Genomic DNA, 15,675 nt, shown 5'->3' on the forward strand with positions numbered 1-15,675 from the left:
AGGAAGAGGCCTCTGGGGGTCAGAGAGATTGGAGTTCAGTTCCAAATGACCACCTTTGAGCCTCACTCTCCTCATCTGTAAATGGGCTAATGGCATCTACCCTGACAGGTTTATCCAGCACCCTGGGGAAGCTCCTCAGGAACCAGGAGCTCTGATTAGTGGTGTTGAGAGAACAATGGCGGAGGTGGGAGAATCAGGCTCTACCTTTCCCCATGACACGTGTGAACTGCCCAGGGAGATCCCCCTCCGGCAGGGGGGCGACGGCCAGCTCCCCATCACAGCTACTCAGCTGGTGTGGCTGGAGCCCACCGCTGGCCCCAGCGGAGGCGGTGGCTGTGGCACCAGTGGCTGCGGCACTGTCTTTGCAGTCAGGGGTCTGGCCCTCAGGGCCCATCAGTGAGGGCGGGTGGGGGGCCTGGGGCTCCCGGCGGCAAGCCTCGGGGGTAGTGCTTGGGGAGCTGTAGGCCTTGATGGGAGTCAGGATCATCTGGTGCAGCTCCTGGAGCGGGATGCGCAGGTTGCCCCCTTCGATGATGTCCTGGACGGCCAGAGGGAGAAGACTTTGGTTAGGGTCAGCACTGGGGATGGCCCACCTTGACGTCTCCCTCCCCCTGCCCGGAGCTATTCCCAGGCGGGACTCACAGCTGCTGGCCCCTTCATCCCAACAGTCTTCAGAAATGCAGCCATGTTATCATTCTATTATTAGCCCGGTAGAAAACTTGGCAAAATACAGATATGCATAGTGAGGAAAATATACATCACCTGAAAATCCCACCATCTAGAGGTGATCACTAAAACGATTTTGTACATTTCCTTCCCTGGCTTCCTCAGTGAATTTCTATAAAAAGCATTTATATATTTTACATGCACACACTTTAGAAGCTGTATAATAAAGCTGGGTCATGTGGTAACTTCCTGTCCTGTGTAGGATGAAGGGACCTGCTCGTTCACACCCTCAGCCCACGACACAGGCACCACAGGGCAGTGGTTAAGAATACAGACTCTAGGAGGGTGCCTGGATGGCTCAGTCCGTTAAGTGATCTCACTCAGATCATGATCTCATGGTGTTTGGGATCGAGCCCCACCTTGGGCTCTGCCCTAACGGTGCAGAGACTGCTAGGGATTCTCTGTCTCTCTCTCTCTCTGCCCCTCCCCTGCTGGCTCTCTCCCTCTCTCTCAAAACAAGTAAAACTTCAAAGAATACAGACTCTAGGACAGATGCTGGGGTTCAAATTTTGACACTACTGTATGACCTTGGGTAAACAACTTAACCTCCCTGTGCCTATTTCTGTGTATAAAATAAAGATAAAATCTGCCTCAATGGGTGGTTGTGAGGATGTTAATATCTGTAAAGCTGCAGGTCAGGGTCAGGTTCCCATGTCATGTGCTTCTTTGTTAATAGGTATGTGTCGAGTGCTGTGATGAACTGGGCACTGTCCTAGGCAAGAGGTTATGGGGGGAAGAGTGTGGTTCCCTTGGGGAGTTTACAACTCACCCTGAGATGAATATACTGCGTTAGGGTGCAGGCCAGGGTGGCTGTGAAGGGAGGCTGTCTGAGGGGGTGATGTTGGACTGGGAACCCAAATGAATGTGGGCGTGAGGACCCTGGGAAAGCGTGCCCCATGCAGAGGGCATGGTGAAGGCAGAGACTCTGAGGTGGGGGCATGCCAGGGTGTGTGAGGAATAGCAAGGAGGTGGAACAGGATGGGGAGAGGAGAGGGTGGGGAATGAGGTTTCTACTGGGGCCTGAGCATGGAGGCAAGGAAGCTGGGAGTTTTTCTAAATGAGAAGAGACATCAGGGGAAGTTTTGAGCAAGGGAGTGACATGTTGTTGAAGTTTCATTCTGGAGAGAAATATGTACAATATATGTGTATACAATACAGTTGACTCTTGAACAACATGAGTTTGAACTGTGTGTGTCCACTTACATGCGGATTTTTCCAATAAATACAGTACAGTGTTGAGAATTTACTGATGATTTTCTTAGCATTTTCTATTCTGTAGCTGACTTTATTATAGGAATACAGAATATAACATATATAGCGTACAATATATCTTCAGTAAGGCTTCCAGTCAACAGTAGGCTATTAGTAGTTCAGTTTTGGGGGAGTCAGAAGTTACACATGGATTTTTAGCTGCACAGGGGAGGAGTCAGTGCCCCATGTTGTTTAAGGATCAACTAAAATTGTACATAATATAAATGGTTTTATATGTTGTATAATAAAATTGGGGCCTTCTGCACATACAGTTTGATATACTGGTGGTTATTTATTAGGAAAAAGAGTGAGCGCTGATTCTGGTCGACATTTATCTATGTGCCAGATCCTCACAGAGGCACAGGACAGGCTCTGATGCTTGTGGCTGGGTGTCAGGGCCTGGGAATCATTTTTGGCATGGAGAGCGGTCCGGCCCTCTGCCCCAGTGCTGCCCAAGTGCTTTTGCAACAGACCTCTCCTTGGGACCCAGGAAGGACACTGACAATCAAGGCCCTGATTACTAATGAAGTATTTACTCTTCTGAGAGCACAGAATGGCAAAGACATCATTTCGAAAGCCTGAAGCATGAGTACCAGTCCATTCCTGGGTTCCTCTAAGAAAAACTGCTTGATGGTGTCCAGGAACACAAGCCCATGGAACACGATCACCTCTACACCCAGACTTTCCGATCAATCGATAGCACATTGGACTTCCTATCAATTGATTAGAAAAAGGAAACTGGAGGACAGCAGCCTTAAATAGGCACGTTTCAGTTCAGGGCAGCAAAACACCAATAGCCCAGCCCCACCATTGGCGGGAACCTGCTTTGCTCAGGAGGTTGGAAGCAGAAACTTAGCCTAGTTGGCACCCAGGATCATTGAGTAAAGTGAAATGCTAAGTAGCCATTAGAATTGTTTCAGTCCTGGCCAGGGCCACTGTCCAGCCTGTTTTAGAGGAGAGCGTCCATTTTTCTTTTAAAGAGGAGAGCTTGAGAGTCTACGGCCTTCCTTCTAAACCTGGCAGACATGGCGTGGGGAAGACTAGCTTGCTGCCTATGCCAGCAAACCTGAGGCAGGAGTCATTCCCAGTTTTCCTGCTGCCCAGACTGGACCAGTCTTTTCCAGAGTCTAGATGGAGTCACGTGACTGGTCGCTCGATTTTGGACTTGGTGATCTATCAGGGCAGGGCATATGAGGCAAGCTAGCTGACCCATGCCAGGAGAGCACCTATGGCCTTTCCTGATCCAACTATGTGCCAACTGGGGTGGGGGGGATCCCTGCCTCTAGGTCCTGCACTTCCTGCCAACTGCCTAACTGGCACCTGGGATGTGGCGGCTCCTGATCCTGTCCAGCCCCTGACTGGGGGTGGGTGGGGGAGGGGGGAAGCAGAAGGAGAGAGAAGGGATGAAGCTTCCTCACTGAGTGGGAGCTGAGTAGGCAGAGCTGGCTGGCCTATTTGGGAGATCACATGCATCCCTGCCATGCCATCCCACGTGACAGCTAACACTGAGGTGAGCAAATGCATGCTCATGACATTGTGTCAACTGCCACCAAACAACCCTCACTTGTCTCTTGTCACATGCAAAAAGGCTTCTGTAGTTACTCAGTGATGGAGGAAGGGGATTTTGATTATGCTAATAGCTGAACTCTTTGGAACAGGAAACATACACTTGCCCCAAGTTCAAATCTTACCTTACTCCACTGGAGACAACCACACCAAAAAGGAAGCCATAAACCTAATGAATAATGATGGACACTTTCTGTCAAATATAACTTATCAGGAATCATGCAGAGTTTTTTTTGTTTTGTCTTCCCCCATAGACTTGAAGCCACTGTCTCAAAGAAAACACTCGGCTAACAAGTTAACAATGCCCCTTATGCCAGCCTTTGTAGGGTTACCTATCTGACTCTTCAGAAATCAATTCTAGAACTCAACACTGAGTGCCCAAGTTGAGAAGGAAGCTAGAAAATGGCCCAAGTGGGACCCAATCCAGTGTCCTCCAACTAGCTGTGGGAATTAATTCTCCATGTTGACAAAAATAGGGAACCAACCCAAGTCTCTACTGATCCTTCAGACCATAAATATACTCCTACATTATAAACACAAAGAGGCAAAATGAAGCTGTCCGTTTGCTAATGTGCCTAGCCAAGGAGCTCATGGCAGAGGCCTCCACGAAGGCCGGCCCACCAATGCCAGCAGTCAGCTCTGGTGGCACAGCTCAGGGCCCATGCACAGGACAGGAAGCTACTTGCCAACCCCTCACCTGGCTTTCTTAGGTCTTAGAGGAAGACTGGTTTGAAACCTTTCTCAGGGCACGTGGCAGCAGCAAGGGGCAAATCGTCTGGAAGACAGAACTTGGGCAGCCAGTGTCTCAACACTTACACACTGACCATGGTCCCATCCTTCCCCCAGTGTGAGCAGACCTGGACCTCTTGCACAGTAGACAGCACTCCTGCACCTACTTAAATCTACTCCCCTGCCACCTTTCATTCACCACACTCCAGCTGGGCCCAACCAGGAGCTAAGCACTGTGAAGCATCAGGGACCTAGAAACAAATACAATAGAATCCTTGCCCTGAGATGCTTACAGTTTCTGGGGCCCATACAGTGTGAGCATGCAGCCAGGACAGGGAGCTGTGGGAACATTGTGTGTGTGTGTGTGTGTGTGTGTGTGTGTGTATGTCCTTTCTCTGTGCCAGGTTCCCAGGGAATAGTTTAGCTTCATAGTTTGGGAATTAGTTGAAAAAGGACAGTGAATAAAAGCATGTGAAACATTTTCGTTATTAAAGATCAATGTTGAAAAGTTTGCCCCAGCAACATTCTAATCTTTCCTTTTTCTTTTCCACCAAACATCTTGAGAAGTATGTACTTCCTTACCCCGTGGCCTCAACACCCATTCACACTTCTGGGTTCCTGAGTTTCTGCTTCTATCCCTCCTTTCTCCTTGTATCCCTTCTCATCATGGCCACCAGTGACCTGCTGGCAGCCAGTTCCAGGGGGCAGTGTTCAGTCCTCACTGTAGGGGACACATCCACAGCACCTGATGGGATTTGCTCCTTCAAATGCTTCTCTGACCCCCTGGGTGGGCTCAGCCTGTCACTGTTCAGTCCCTCCATATCTTCTGGATGGTGCTTCTTGGGGTCTGTCCTCAGCTCTTCCACTTGGCACACACTTCTGGAGGAGTCAACTGCCATTATGCACAGATGACCCACAGATGAGTCTTTCAAGGCCTTGTGGACTCTAGCCTTGTTCTTCTGGCCACTAATTTGCCTTTTCTGCCTGGGTGTCCCAAAGGCACCTCAGACTCAATCTGGCCAACTGAACTCAACCCCACTTCTCCAAACCTGGCAACTCCTCCTATATCTGCTGTTCCCAAGTGGCACGGCACCAAGGCCACTGCCCGGACTTCTGCTAAATGACCTCTCTTATCCCTCTCCACCCTCGCGGGCCCTGCCTTAGCTCCAGGGTGCACCAAGTCTGGCTGTAGGTTCCTAACGAGTCTTCCAGCCAGTGTCGGCCCCTCCGAGGTTTCCCTCTTCGTCACCACTGCAGAGTGCTGTGCTTCATCCCAGGAAGATTCCCCCACCTGCCTCGGTGACCACACTGATCACAAGGGATTTGAGAGCACCGGCTGTGTCTGTGTGACATGTCTGTGTCACAGTGTGCATCTCGTGCTCCCCAAAGGCAGGAGCCACATATTACTGTGTTACTCACGGGTAGCCTCCAGTGGATGGGGTAAATGTAGTCCAAGGCAGCTGCTTAGTAAGTGTTCAGGCTGAGTGGAAGGGCTCTGGACATCGAGCTTATCTGCAGCAACCACTGATTATGAACTAGCCCTGGGCGGGGCCCCAGGTTCTGTGTGAGGTAAGAATGCTGTAGGCAAACAAAGGCCTGATGATAGCATTTTCAACAGCATAACCAGTTTAGGACGTGTGGGAGCACGAGAGAAAGGGCTGATGGAGTTTGCCGCTGGTGGCCTAAGTGGTAACACATTAGGGATGACTCCCTCCCTCAAAGAGCAGGAGAGCCTCGGGTCCCAGAGGAGCGAGCCAAGGGGCTGAGTCCCCAGTGGATGCTGAGGACCCCCAACCCCAGGTCATGAGCTCCTGAAGGGACAAGCACACAAGTGTCTGTACTCAGGTGTTCTGAAGCAAGCTGAATGTGCTGGTCTCCTAGACGCACAAGCTTTCCTCCTCAGGGACGTCGAAATAAACTCATTACTGCTCTTCTCTTGATCATTAGCTGCTCTCAGACTTTGTATGAAATTTGTCATCTTTTTATCAATTCCCATTCCAGGCACCTAAGTGGCTCAGTCAGTTGAGCATCTGACTCTTGATTTAGGCTCAGGTCATGATGATGTCACGGTTCATGAGTTTGAGCCCCACATCAGGCTCTGTGCTGACAGTGCAGAGCCTGCTTGGGATTCTCTCTCTCCCTGTCGCTCTCTGCCCCTCCCCTGCTTGTACTCTGTTTCTCTCTCAAAATAAATAAAAATAAACTTAAAAAAAATTCCCATTCCAGTGAACCAGGCAGAAAGTATTTTTGTGGAATCACTATTATCCTAGGTGTGAAATGGCACGGACTCATCAAAAGCCAGATAGAAAGTCTGTGGCATATCAAGGCCACCTGTGCCACCCTGTGCCCTTGTGTGTCCACACACTGATATGGCCCAAGGTTACGGGGAGTAGAGCAAACAGCAGTTCCATCTCGTCTTTCAGGTGGGTGCATTTCCTCAGTGCAGAGTTCCTGTGAGTTCCTAAAGGATGCTCTGGAGGTAAGGGGTGGGGGTTGGGTGGGGTGGGGGGGACAGTCACCCTTTCACCGTAATACTTAGCAAGTTAGTCATTATGCAGAAAGCTTTCTGTGCTTTCTAACAGATAAAGAGAAAATTGGCCTTTTGAATGGTCCCCAAAAGAGAATGGTTTCTTATATTAAAGATGGCAATAATCACTCTGTTAGACAAACCGCTTGGTAAAGGAGTTATCATAAAATTAAGAACAACAATAACCTCGGGTTCAGTTGGATAGGTCACGTGTCATTTGTGATTCACTTTAATTAGGGGCAGACCTTTCATCACAGATGGGCATGTGAGTAGCCTCTATATCTATCCCATGGCTTTAAAGCCACTTTTCTTATAAAGTTATATATGCTTATTCTATACATATACTTTATATTTTATGTGATATGCATTAAATATAACTTTATATGTTGTATATAAAATTATATACACACATCTTTTAAAAAAAATTTTTTTTTAAGTTTTATTTATTTAAGTGACCTCTACACCCAATGCAGGGCTCAAACTCATGACCCTGAGATGAAGACTCATATGCTCTTCTGACTGAGCCAGCCAGGCGCCCCTATTTTTATAAGTTAAAAAAAAAAACCTCTCACTGCATTAAAACGTTTATGTTCTTACAGAACATAGGTAGGGCATTAGCCCTACCTCCTTCAATACTTTGTTTCCTTCCAAAGTCACCCTGGACACACTAGAGGACCTCACCACTCAGGCTCCGCAGGCGGCACATCCCTACAGAACTTTCCACCCACCAGTCCCAACCACCTCCCAACAGCAATACACAAGAATCCCAACTTGGGGCAGAGGGCAGCCCAGGAACAGGCCTGCTCTCCTCTGCACCTCAGATGAAATCATAAAGCCACCACGTCCTAAAAATATCATTACCAGGGTGATGTCCGGATACAAAGATAGGAAGAGAACTTGTTTAGGCAACAAACGAAAAGGGACAGTAGCAGCTGATAGGTGCTTATCAGCCAAATGATTTTCATTCCCTCTATTGAACCTGGGGTTTACTGGGATGGCCGGTCACAGGCTGCCTCGACCCAGGGAATAAGTACATTTCAGCAGTCGGGTTACCCAGAAGCTTGGGGAACCAGGATAGTTCACTTGAAAATCCTTTCATGTTTTTCTGCCTCTGGTAGGGAAACAAGGTGATACACTATAAAAGGTCTGCCAGTGACACTTTCGACTGAGAATCTTCCCGTGATAAAGGTGGAGATGTGCCCTCACCTGGTGATAACTTACCCTTTCCAAAGACTTCAGGAGGTTTTGTCTTTCTTTGAGCTTCTGGATACTGATGACAATTTTGTGTCTTGCACCTTTGGTAACATTCTGTAATTAAATAAAAGTTATATTTAAAGATATATTTTTAAGAACCAGTTTAAAGACTCTTGGAGGCTATTTACTGTCTTCTTGGTTCCTACCTTTGCAGACCAGTAAATATCCATTTGTCTCTCTCTTCAGTACTCATTGTCATAAACCTCTCCTTACTAAATATTTTAACTACATCTGGCTACACATTTGCCCGTGTCCTTTGGTTGTGACCTTTAGGAGAAGAGAGAGGGAGCTAGAACAGCCAATTACCCACCCAGCATGAAATGTCTTCACAGTCTTAAAGGATCATTTTAAAGTCATACACCCTCTTCTCCATATTTTGCCATGTCAGTCCCTCAGTTTGCCTGAAGGTCTCCATCCCATACAGATCTTCATTGTTTTCTCAATCCTTTCCTAGGTTTTCCATCTCAAGAGTATGTGAAGGCTGGTGCAATTCTACCAGGTGTCCTACAACCAGGGCAATTTTTGGCAGTTTTCAGGTCATCTTTGGTCTCCAGTCATCACTTCAGCTAAATGATTAGGATTCACAGTTAGGACTGTGGATTTTGTCTTAACTGTGTGCAATGCTGAGCCTACGGATTTATTTAAACCCTTGTTGACTACAGATATCACACATTTCCAAGCAGGTCCTTTCTTAAATCAGGTCTCTACTACAGACTTCTGGTGACTTCTTGCAACTAGTCATACGATTCCTCTTAAAGAAGGAAAAGATGGGAACACCAGACGCCTCTCCTTCAGAGATATTAACACTCAAGTGACAACTGAACTCACTCTCTAGGATAAAGTGTTAGGGGGTAGATTTGTTTACCTTGACTTTGGGTTCAAGTAAATTAAATTACTCTGAAAAATTTGTGCTGGCCTCTGGCTTGGCCCTCTCTGTCAATTATTTCTTGTTTGTTTGTTCGTTTGGTTTGTTTGTTTGTTTTCTCAAGTCAATAACTGAGGACTTAGATTTTTTTTTTCCCCTCAACTCTGACCCAAACACAAAAAATGCTGTTAGAGGTCGCTCTCATCAATCCCTGGGATCTCAAGGAGCAATCAAGATGTAAAAAGCAGCGGGAGAAGTGTTAGGAAGTTGAAATTAGTGCCTTTCATTCTCTGAGAATGTGCAGTGACTTTGGGCTTTGTCTTGCATCTCAATACTGGTATTCAGCCAGGCCTACAGAGGTTAACTGAGGGTACTGAATATGCAATGGGAAACCAGCATGTGCTGGGAGGTATGCTTCCAGAGCAGTCCTGCCCCAAATGGTACAGTCTCCTCTTCCTGCAAGGGAAATACTGTTAGCTTATTCAGACCATTAATTCTTTTAAATCATTGCTCGAAGGAAAACTGAGGTCAATTAGAAACATGCAAATGGCATTTTAACCAAGGGAAACAAAGACATTGCTCAGATTTATTTACTCGAGCACAGCATGGTACGAAGCATGCTTAGTTTTGAGGGGGGTCTGTCGACTGGCCTAGCCTTTGGCATCCACACTTGGGGAAAGATGCCTTAGAAGGAAGGGAGAACATTGTTCTTTTATGGGCACACATAGGGAAATGAAATCTGAGACCTGGGGTAATCTCATTCTCTGTGACTATCCCATGTTATTCAAGGTAGTTAGAAGAAAAAGGATTTTGCACAACTTACTCCAATCTCAGCTGAGTCCAATCTGAACATGCTTTTAGAAAAACGTTGGGGAAGGTCTGAGGCATGACCTGGTGCTTCGACTCACTAACTACTAGAAGTTAGCTGATTTGAAAACCAGACTGGACAACAGACAACCAATCTGTCATTGTCCAAACAAACCCTAGTTGGCCAGATGGAGAGATGGGGCAAGGAAAGCAAAAGCAGGGACACAGACTCTTTGAGGCTTTGGTCAAATGTTACTTCTAGGCCACTCCACTGATTCCTCCCTGGCACCTTGAATGTAGAGCATGCACCTAGGTCATACCTTTTTCAACATACTCTTTCTCACTAAGCCTCATTTGCCTTAGAGTTACCTGCTGGTCTCCATCTCCTACTGGACACCGAAGGCAAGAACCCAGCCTTACTCACCATGCAATGCTGGCCAGCACCTGACAGTTCCTAGAACAAGGCAAGCTACTAGGTGGGAACAGGTATGGGTCCAAACAAGGTCTATCTTGGGCTTCAACTTCAGGTTCCACCTGGGGCACCTTCTCAGAGGATGGTCCCTTGAAGCACATACCTGAGCCTCCAGCTGGCACTCAGTAAGGGCCATCATTTCCTCATAGGTCATCTGGGAGAAAAGCGCAGCGTACTTGTGCAGGCGGAGGCTTTTTAACCAGGCTGGAACATCTGTGGTGCAAGATGTGCAAGAGATGGGGAGAGAAATTGAAAGGGAACGAGAAGAGATGACAAAAGATATGGGAATAGAGAAAGGAAAGGAGGGTGATGGTCAGAGGGAAAAAAAGAAAAAAAAAACCCTTTATGTTACTACTTGTTCAATTCAATTTTGGCAGCAAATTCTGGACTTTGAAATCTTGGTCTAGCCCTGATATTCCTGCTATTGGGTTCCCTTATACTACTTTAGACTAGGGGTGGCTAACTTGGGGTCCATGGGCTTCAGGGCATATAGGAATTCCCTAAAATTATATCCCAATTTGTAAATATGTTTACTTTTCTGGGCAGAAATCATCCATAGTTTCCATAAGATTCTCAGAGGGATTCATGACCAAAAATATGGCAAGGAACCCCTTGATTTGGAGAGAACTGACTTAGAATGTTAAAACTACACATGATGAGTCTTCATCTCAAAGAAAACTTCTTTCTAGGTTCAGTGTAGCTCTCCACATGCTGCTTCCTCTGCTTCCACAGTGATAGGTAAACCAGGCAACTGTAGGACCCACGGGTGGGGTTGCTGTCATTCTTAGCCTAATCTTTCTTCTGTCTTCCTGTGCCCCAGTGGGAATAAGGGCATCCTAGACTCCAAACTATCACTCGTGTGTGTGTGTGTGTGTGTGTGTGTGTGTGTCCGCTGACCACTTCTCCAAGTTATGGAATGTATCTGGATGTGTCTCTGACCTTTTGCTTGAATATTGACGACAAATGTACCAAGACTGGAAGGACCCAGAGATTGCTTAGACCATAGGATAATAGGAATTCCAAAGCAGATCTGAAATAAGCCCAAATCTGGGATTCTCGAGTTGGGAAAATTAATAGAAATATTATCAGAATTCATGAGAGTTATCACCTTGTTCCTAAGTACAACCAAAGCAAAGCCCTTGTGCATGCTCTTTAGCATTTCTGTGCTGATGGGATCTTTGAGAAATCTCTAGAATCAGCTTCCTCCACTCCTTGCTCATTTTACAGATGGCAAAATTAAGTCATTAAGTCTAGTTTATGGAGTATGTGGTGAACTGGGGACTAGAACCAGGCCTCCCAATTCCTATCTTTTTCCTATGTCATATCAACTTCTTGTGAGATGAGGGCCAAACAGCCCGTCAGTGCTAGGGCTGGGTAAACAATGACTGCAAAGTACTTAGAAATGTTGACGCACTGGGTAAATGTTATTCATGTTTCCTATAAAGTGTTATCCATTACTAACCATGTTGATTACAATATACTGTCTATTTCCACGTGCTTTATTCTGAGGCACTGACAAACACTCCAGAGTAAGTGGGAACCTTCCAATTTTCAATTTTTAAGGTAGTTAACTGGGATTGATTAAAGAAACCTGGCCTCCTCTGAAATCAGGCCCTGATTTCAGGCCCCCTGGGGGAACCAAACACAGGCTTGATTTTGTGCTTGGAGGCCCTTCATTCTACAGTGACAAGCAGAGGGTCCCTCTGGGATCATCAGTAACCACAGAGACAAGGCTTCCCCAGGCACATAGTACAGACCCCTAACATCCTCCTCGACTCAAACTGTAGTTCGGTAGAGTCCAGACCCTGCCAGCTCGGACTCTGGTGCTGTCCTTCCTGCGACATCCTGGACCTGTTTTACCAGACTTTATTCTCCATCATGTCTTGTTTTGCTGAAACAATGCTAATACGTCTGCAGAGTGACCAGGCAAATAACAACAGCTCCGGCTCTTGGGCCAATAACGTGTTAACAACTTTGGCACTAGGATTCATGTTTGCTACTTGGAAAAGCCCCAACTTGTTGCTCAGAAAACTCACTGATCATGATTCAGGGAAGTCTGGGTAACCCCAAGGCACACTTGGGCAAAATCTGTTGCAGAGATTACAGAGCATCTCATGGGCCAGATTTTCACTGGGTGCCCTACAGTTGAATCATGCAAAATCCACCAATGATAAAACAGAGTCCTCAGCTACTAAATCATGTTAAAAACTGGGTATTTTATATGCCAAGAGGACAATGTAGGGTTTTAAGAGTTGGGGAGAGCGGGGTGCAAGTCTGGGCTTGTCAAGACTAATACTCCACTCAATACTAGTTCCTTTCCACAAAATATCTGACAACTAGAATTTCTATTAGAGGGCTGGAAGGGCCTGCCTCACCTGTTTAGTCAAAATGCGGGTCATTGGGAATTGTCTTCCTACAAAAGGTTCCTACACAACACAGTGAGTTAGGCCTTCCTGAGAAGTTACTTCTAGATAATGTTGCTGGGAAATGTAAGCTTCTCTTGGCCGTATATTCCCTTGAGGCAGGCACATGTTGACTCTGCTTGTATAGTGAGTGTCTCAGTGCCTAGCTCGGTGTTGTGTGCTTGAAGAGCTCTCCTTCCTGAAACATGAACTGATGAACAAAGAAGAAGAAATCCCAGTTCTTAAGAACATAGCCTACTAATCTTTCATCCCCTGGTTCGAGACAAGGTATCTTCTTTTGCCAGGAATTAAAACAAAACTCCATTAGGAGGGAAATAAACCAGAGAAGCAAGAGCACCCGGACCATTTCACTCCTCCCAAGCCAGGAACTCCAATGACTTGGATGCTAGATTCTGTGACGATGTTACCCAGAGGCAAAGTCGAGCTAAAAGTTCAGGTCCTTTCCTGTGTACCAGGTGCCAAAGGGTTGGATGCAAAACTAAGAACCACCTCATATAACCTCAGATATTGTGGTTTTTCATTCTGCAAAGCTGTGGCTAGAGTTGAGAGACACAGACAAGCAGGGGTATTTCCTTTGGGAGCAGATACGTGATTGATGTCACGCGTGCCTCCTGGGCTCCCACCTCTGGCTGGCACATAGCCATTTAGCTTCATCTGGGCTGCTTCTGCTCGACATGCCAATGGAGATCCCAGATGACTAGAAAGTCACTCTCTTATGCAGTGTGGGAAAGATTAAGATGCTTTTGCTCTATGCCGGGTTGACTTCCTTGGCAAGTGCGAGCATCCCGATATTTGCTCAATATTTTGAACGTTTGCTGTGGGGGCCAGGCATGTCCCTGCCATCAAGGAACTTTTAATCCAAAGAGAATAGCTGACTCACACAAAACATTTATAATAGTTGCAGGACAAGTGCTAAGTCAACTCAAAGTTCTAGGCAGGCACAGAACAATGTGCATTCTGGTTTGCCCTGGGGAATAAGGGATAGCTTCAAAGTAGCAGCAGTCCTGGAATCACTGGGCAGACCTACTGAGGAAGCCATCTGAGGAGGCAGGAACAGCATATTAGCAAGCACAGAGCTAAGAGAGCATTTGGGGCTGAGCAAGCACTTGGGTGAATGATAGTAAGTAACAAGGTGGGACAAATAGGCAGGGGTCCAATGATTGAGATCTATAATGCTGAAACAAGGACAGTAGGCCTCATGTTTGGGTGATGAGGCACTGCTGAAATCTGGGCAGCAGAGGCACTATCAGATGAGTATGTAAGAAAGGTGACGACTGTCAGTGTAAAGCCTGGACGAGGGGATGTGGGAGTGGAGGCTGGGAGATGAACCGAAGCCCTTGGAGATGGCTTGGAAGGGCGGTGGTGAGAAGGAAAGGATATAAATGGACAGCGCTTGAAGATCAGGGAATAGGGAATGTGAGTGAGACTGGTGGTTCTTCTGACTCAAGCTTGGGAAGACAGAAAGTACAGGGGGGCAGCAGGTTTGGGGTGGCAAGGGAGAGATGGTGAGCTCTACTTCATGTCGGCCGAGTGTCACTGCCTTTGAGCCATCCAGGTGGGAAAGTCAGCTAGAAGGATTTCTGAAGCGAGGTCTGAGCCGGAGAACTTGTCAGCAGCACGTGGTGGGTGGTGGCTTGAAGCCATGGAAGTGGGTGAGGTCACTTAGGGAAAGAGCATGCAATGAGAACAGGGGTGAGCTAAGATGGAGCCCTGGGAGCATGAGGCATTTAGGGGAAGGTGTGAGAAGAGAAGCCCATGAAGAAAACCGGGAGGAGGAAGCTGAAGGGTAGCAGGTTTCTAGGAGAAAGCACTGTGTGCAGATGGTGGCCCCTGTGCACAGTGTCCGTCTTTCACAAAGCTCCTTCTAGATCTTGCTGCAGTCCATAGTGGTTTATCTTCATAAGGCCTTTTTTGGGCATAGTACTACACTCATCTTTTCCATGCTCTGTGTGTACCTGATGGCCTTTACCAATGGGATCAATTTCCAATTATGCTGAGTTCTATTTCCCCTTTTAGAGTTTGGACAAACCAGCCACAGAGAGGTTTTGTGGTGCGCACAACAGCTCACACAGAGGCTGGGCTCCAAGTAGAACTTGAGCTGCTTTTTTCAAATATTTGCTGCTGGAATGGCTGCAAATACCACTCAGCAGGCCATGCAGCACCTGCCTCACAAACAAAGAGGCTCCACAAGATTGAAAGATGGAACCGGTACTGCAGAAGGGCTCAATATGGGAAGCATCATAAAGGGCAGGGAGTAAAACGTTCCTGGAAGAGAGAAACACGAACAGCCTTGGTTTCCACAAGGAGCCTCACCTTGTCCTGGTACCTGCAGACAGAAGAGAAACTCCCATTCACCACAGAGAGCCAGGCTAATCTCAAACAACTCTCTCTCTTCCCGGGAAACAACTGCATCCTTGGTCTTTGAGGGAGAGGAGTGAGCCAACTGAGGGGTAAGAAGAGGCTAACTCTTCAGTGTTGAAGTGAGAGGGGAAAGATTCCTTTCAAATCCAAAGCAGAAGTCTAGGAATACCATCGATATTACTGATGCCTGTCTCTTTCTGGCCAGAGCAGAATGAACAGCTCAGTGCTGTTCTAGCCTCTGAGCGAAAGGAAGAAGGCGCCTTGGTCTATGGTTCTTGTGAACTGTGAGCACGCTCCTCAGTCCTGGGAAGTGTCCATGGTGGCCTCCAGGAGGGGTTCCATGCTGATGGGGAGCATGTGTGGGTCTCTGAAGAAACAGGTTGAGTGAAATACCCACTTAGAGGGTTTGGATACAAGTGCAGGGACTCAATTTCTCAGTTTCCGTTAGCCGTGACATTCATAAGTGGTTTTCCACACGCAGCTTGCTTTGCGTCGTTAAATAGCGGCTGGGTTCCACGTCGCAAGCTACCCTCTACGTGCCCGCACAGTTCTTAAAGCACTGCAGCAGAAGACACACGCTTGGCAAGGAAGGGTGGTTAAAAGACTCATGACCCTTAGAATTTGGGGGAATCCAGGAAATTTGCTTTTCAAGGACAAGGAGCCTTCCGCCTACCTTAGAAGAGGGGGCACAATC

The 15,675-nt window shown here is 47.1% G+C and overlaps 1 protein-coding gene across 2 annotated transcripts in view; it reads right to left on the reverse strand.

The window, feature by feature from the left end:
• SAMD4A (sterile alpha motif domain containing 4A) overlaps window positions 1–15,675 on the reverse strand; it is a 208,918-nt gene that overhangs the window by 27,925 nt on the left and 165,318 nt on the right. For both annotated transcript variants that reach the window (XM_047079630.1, XM_047079629.1), the window contains 3 exons: window positions 10,301–10,410; window positions 8,021–8,107; window positions 205–538 (listed from right to left, as the gene is read on the reverse strand). In XM_047079630.1, the coding sequence (XP_046935586.1) occupies window positions 205–538; window positions 8,021–8,107; window positions 10,301–10,410 (531 nt within the window). The remainder of the gene's footprint in view (window positions 1–204; window positions 539–8,020; window positions 8,108–10,300; window positions 10,411–15,675) is intronic.

Source organism: Lynx rufus, unplaced genomic scaffold (assembly GCF_022079265.1).
Source record: "Lynx rufus isolate CCGP_SWC_20201006 ecotype Redwood Valley unplaced genomic scaffold, mLynRuf1.p SCAF_17, whole genome shotgun sequence".
NCBI lineage: Eukaryota > Metazoa > Chordata > Mammalia > Carnivora > Felidae > Lynx > Lynx rufus.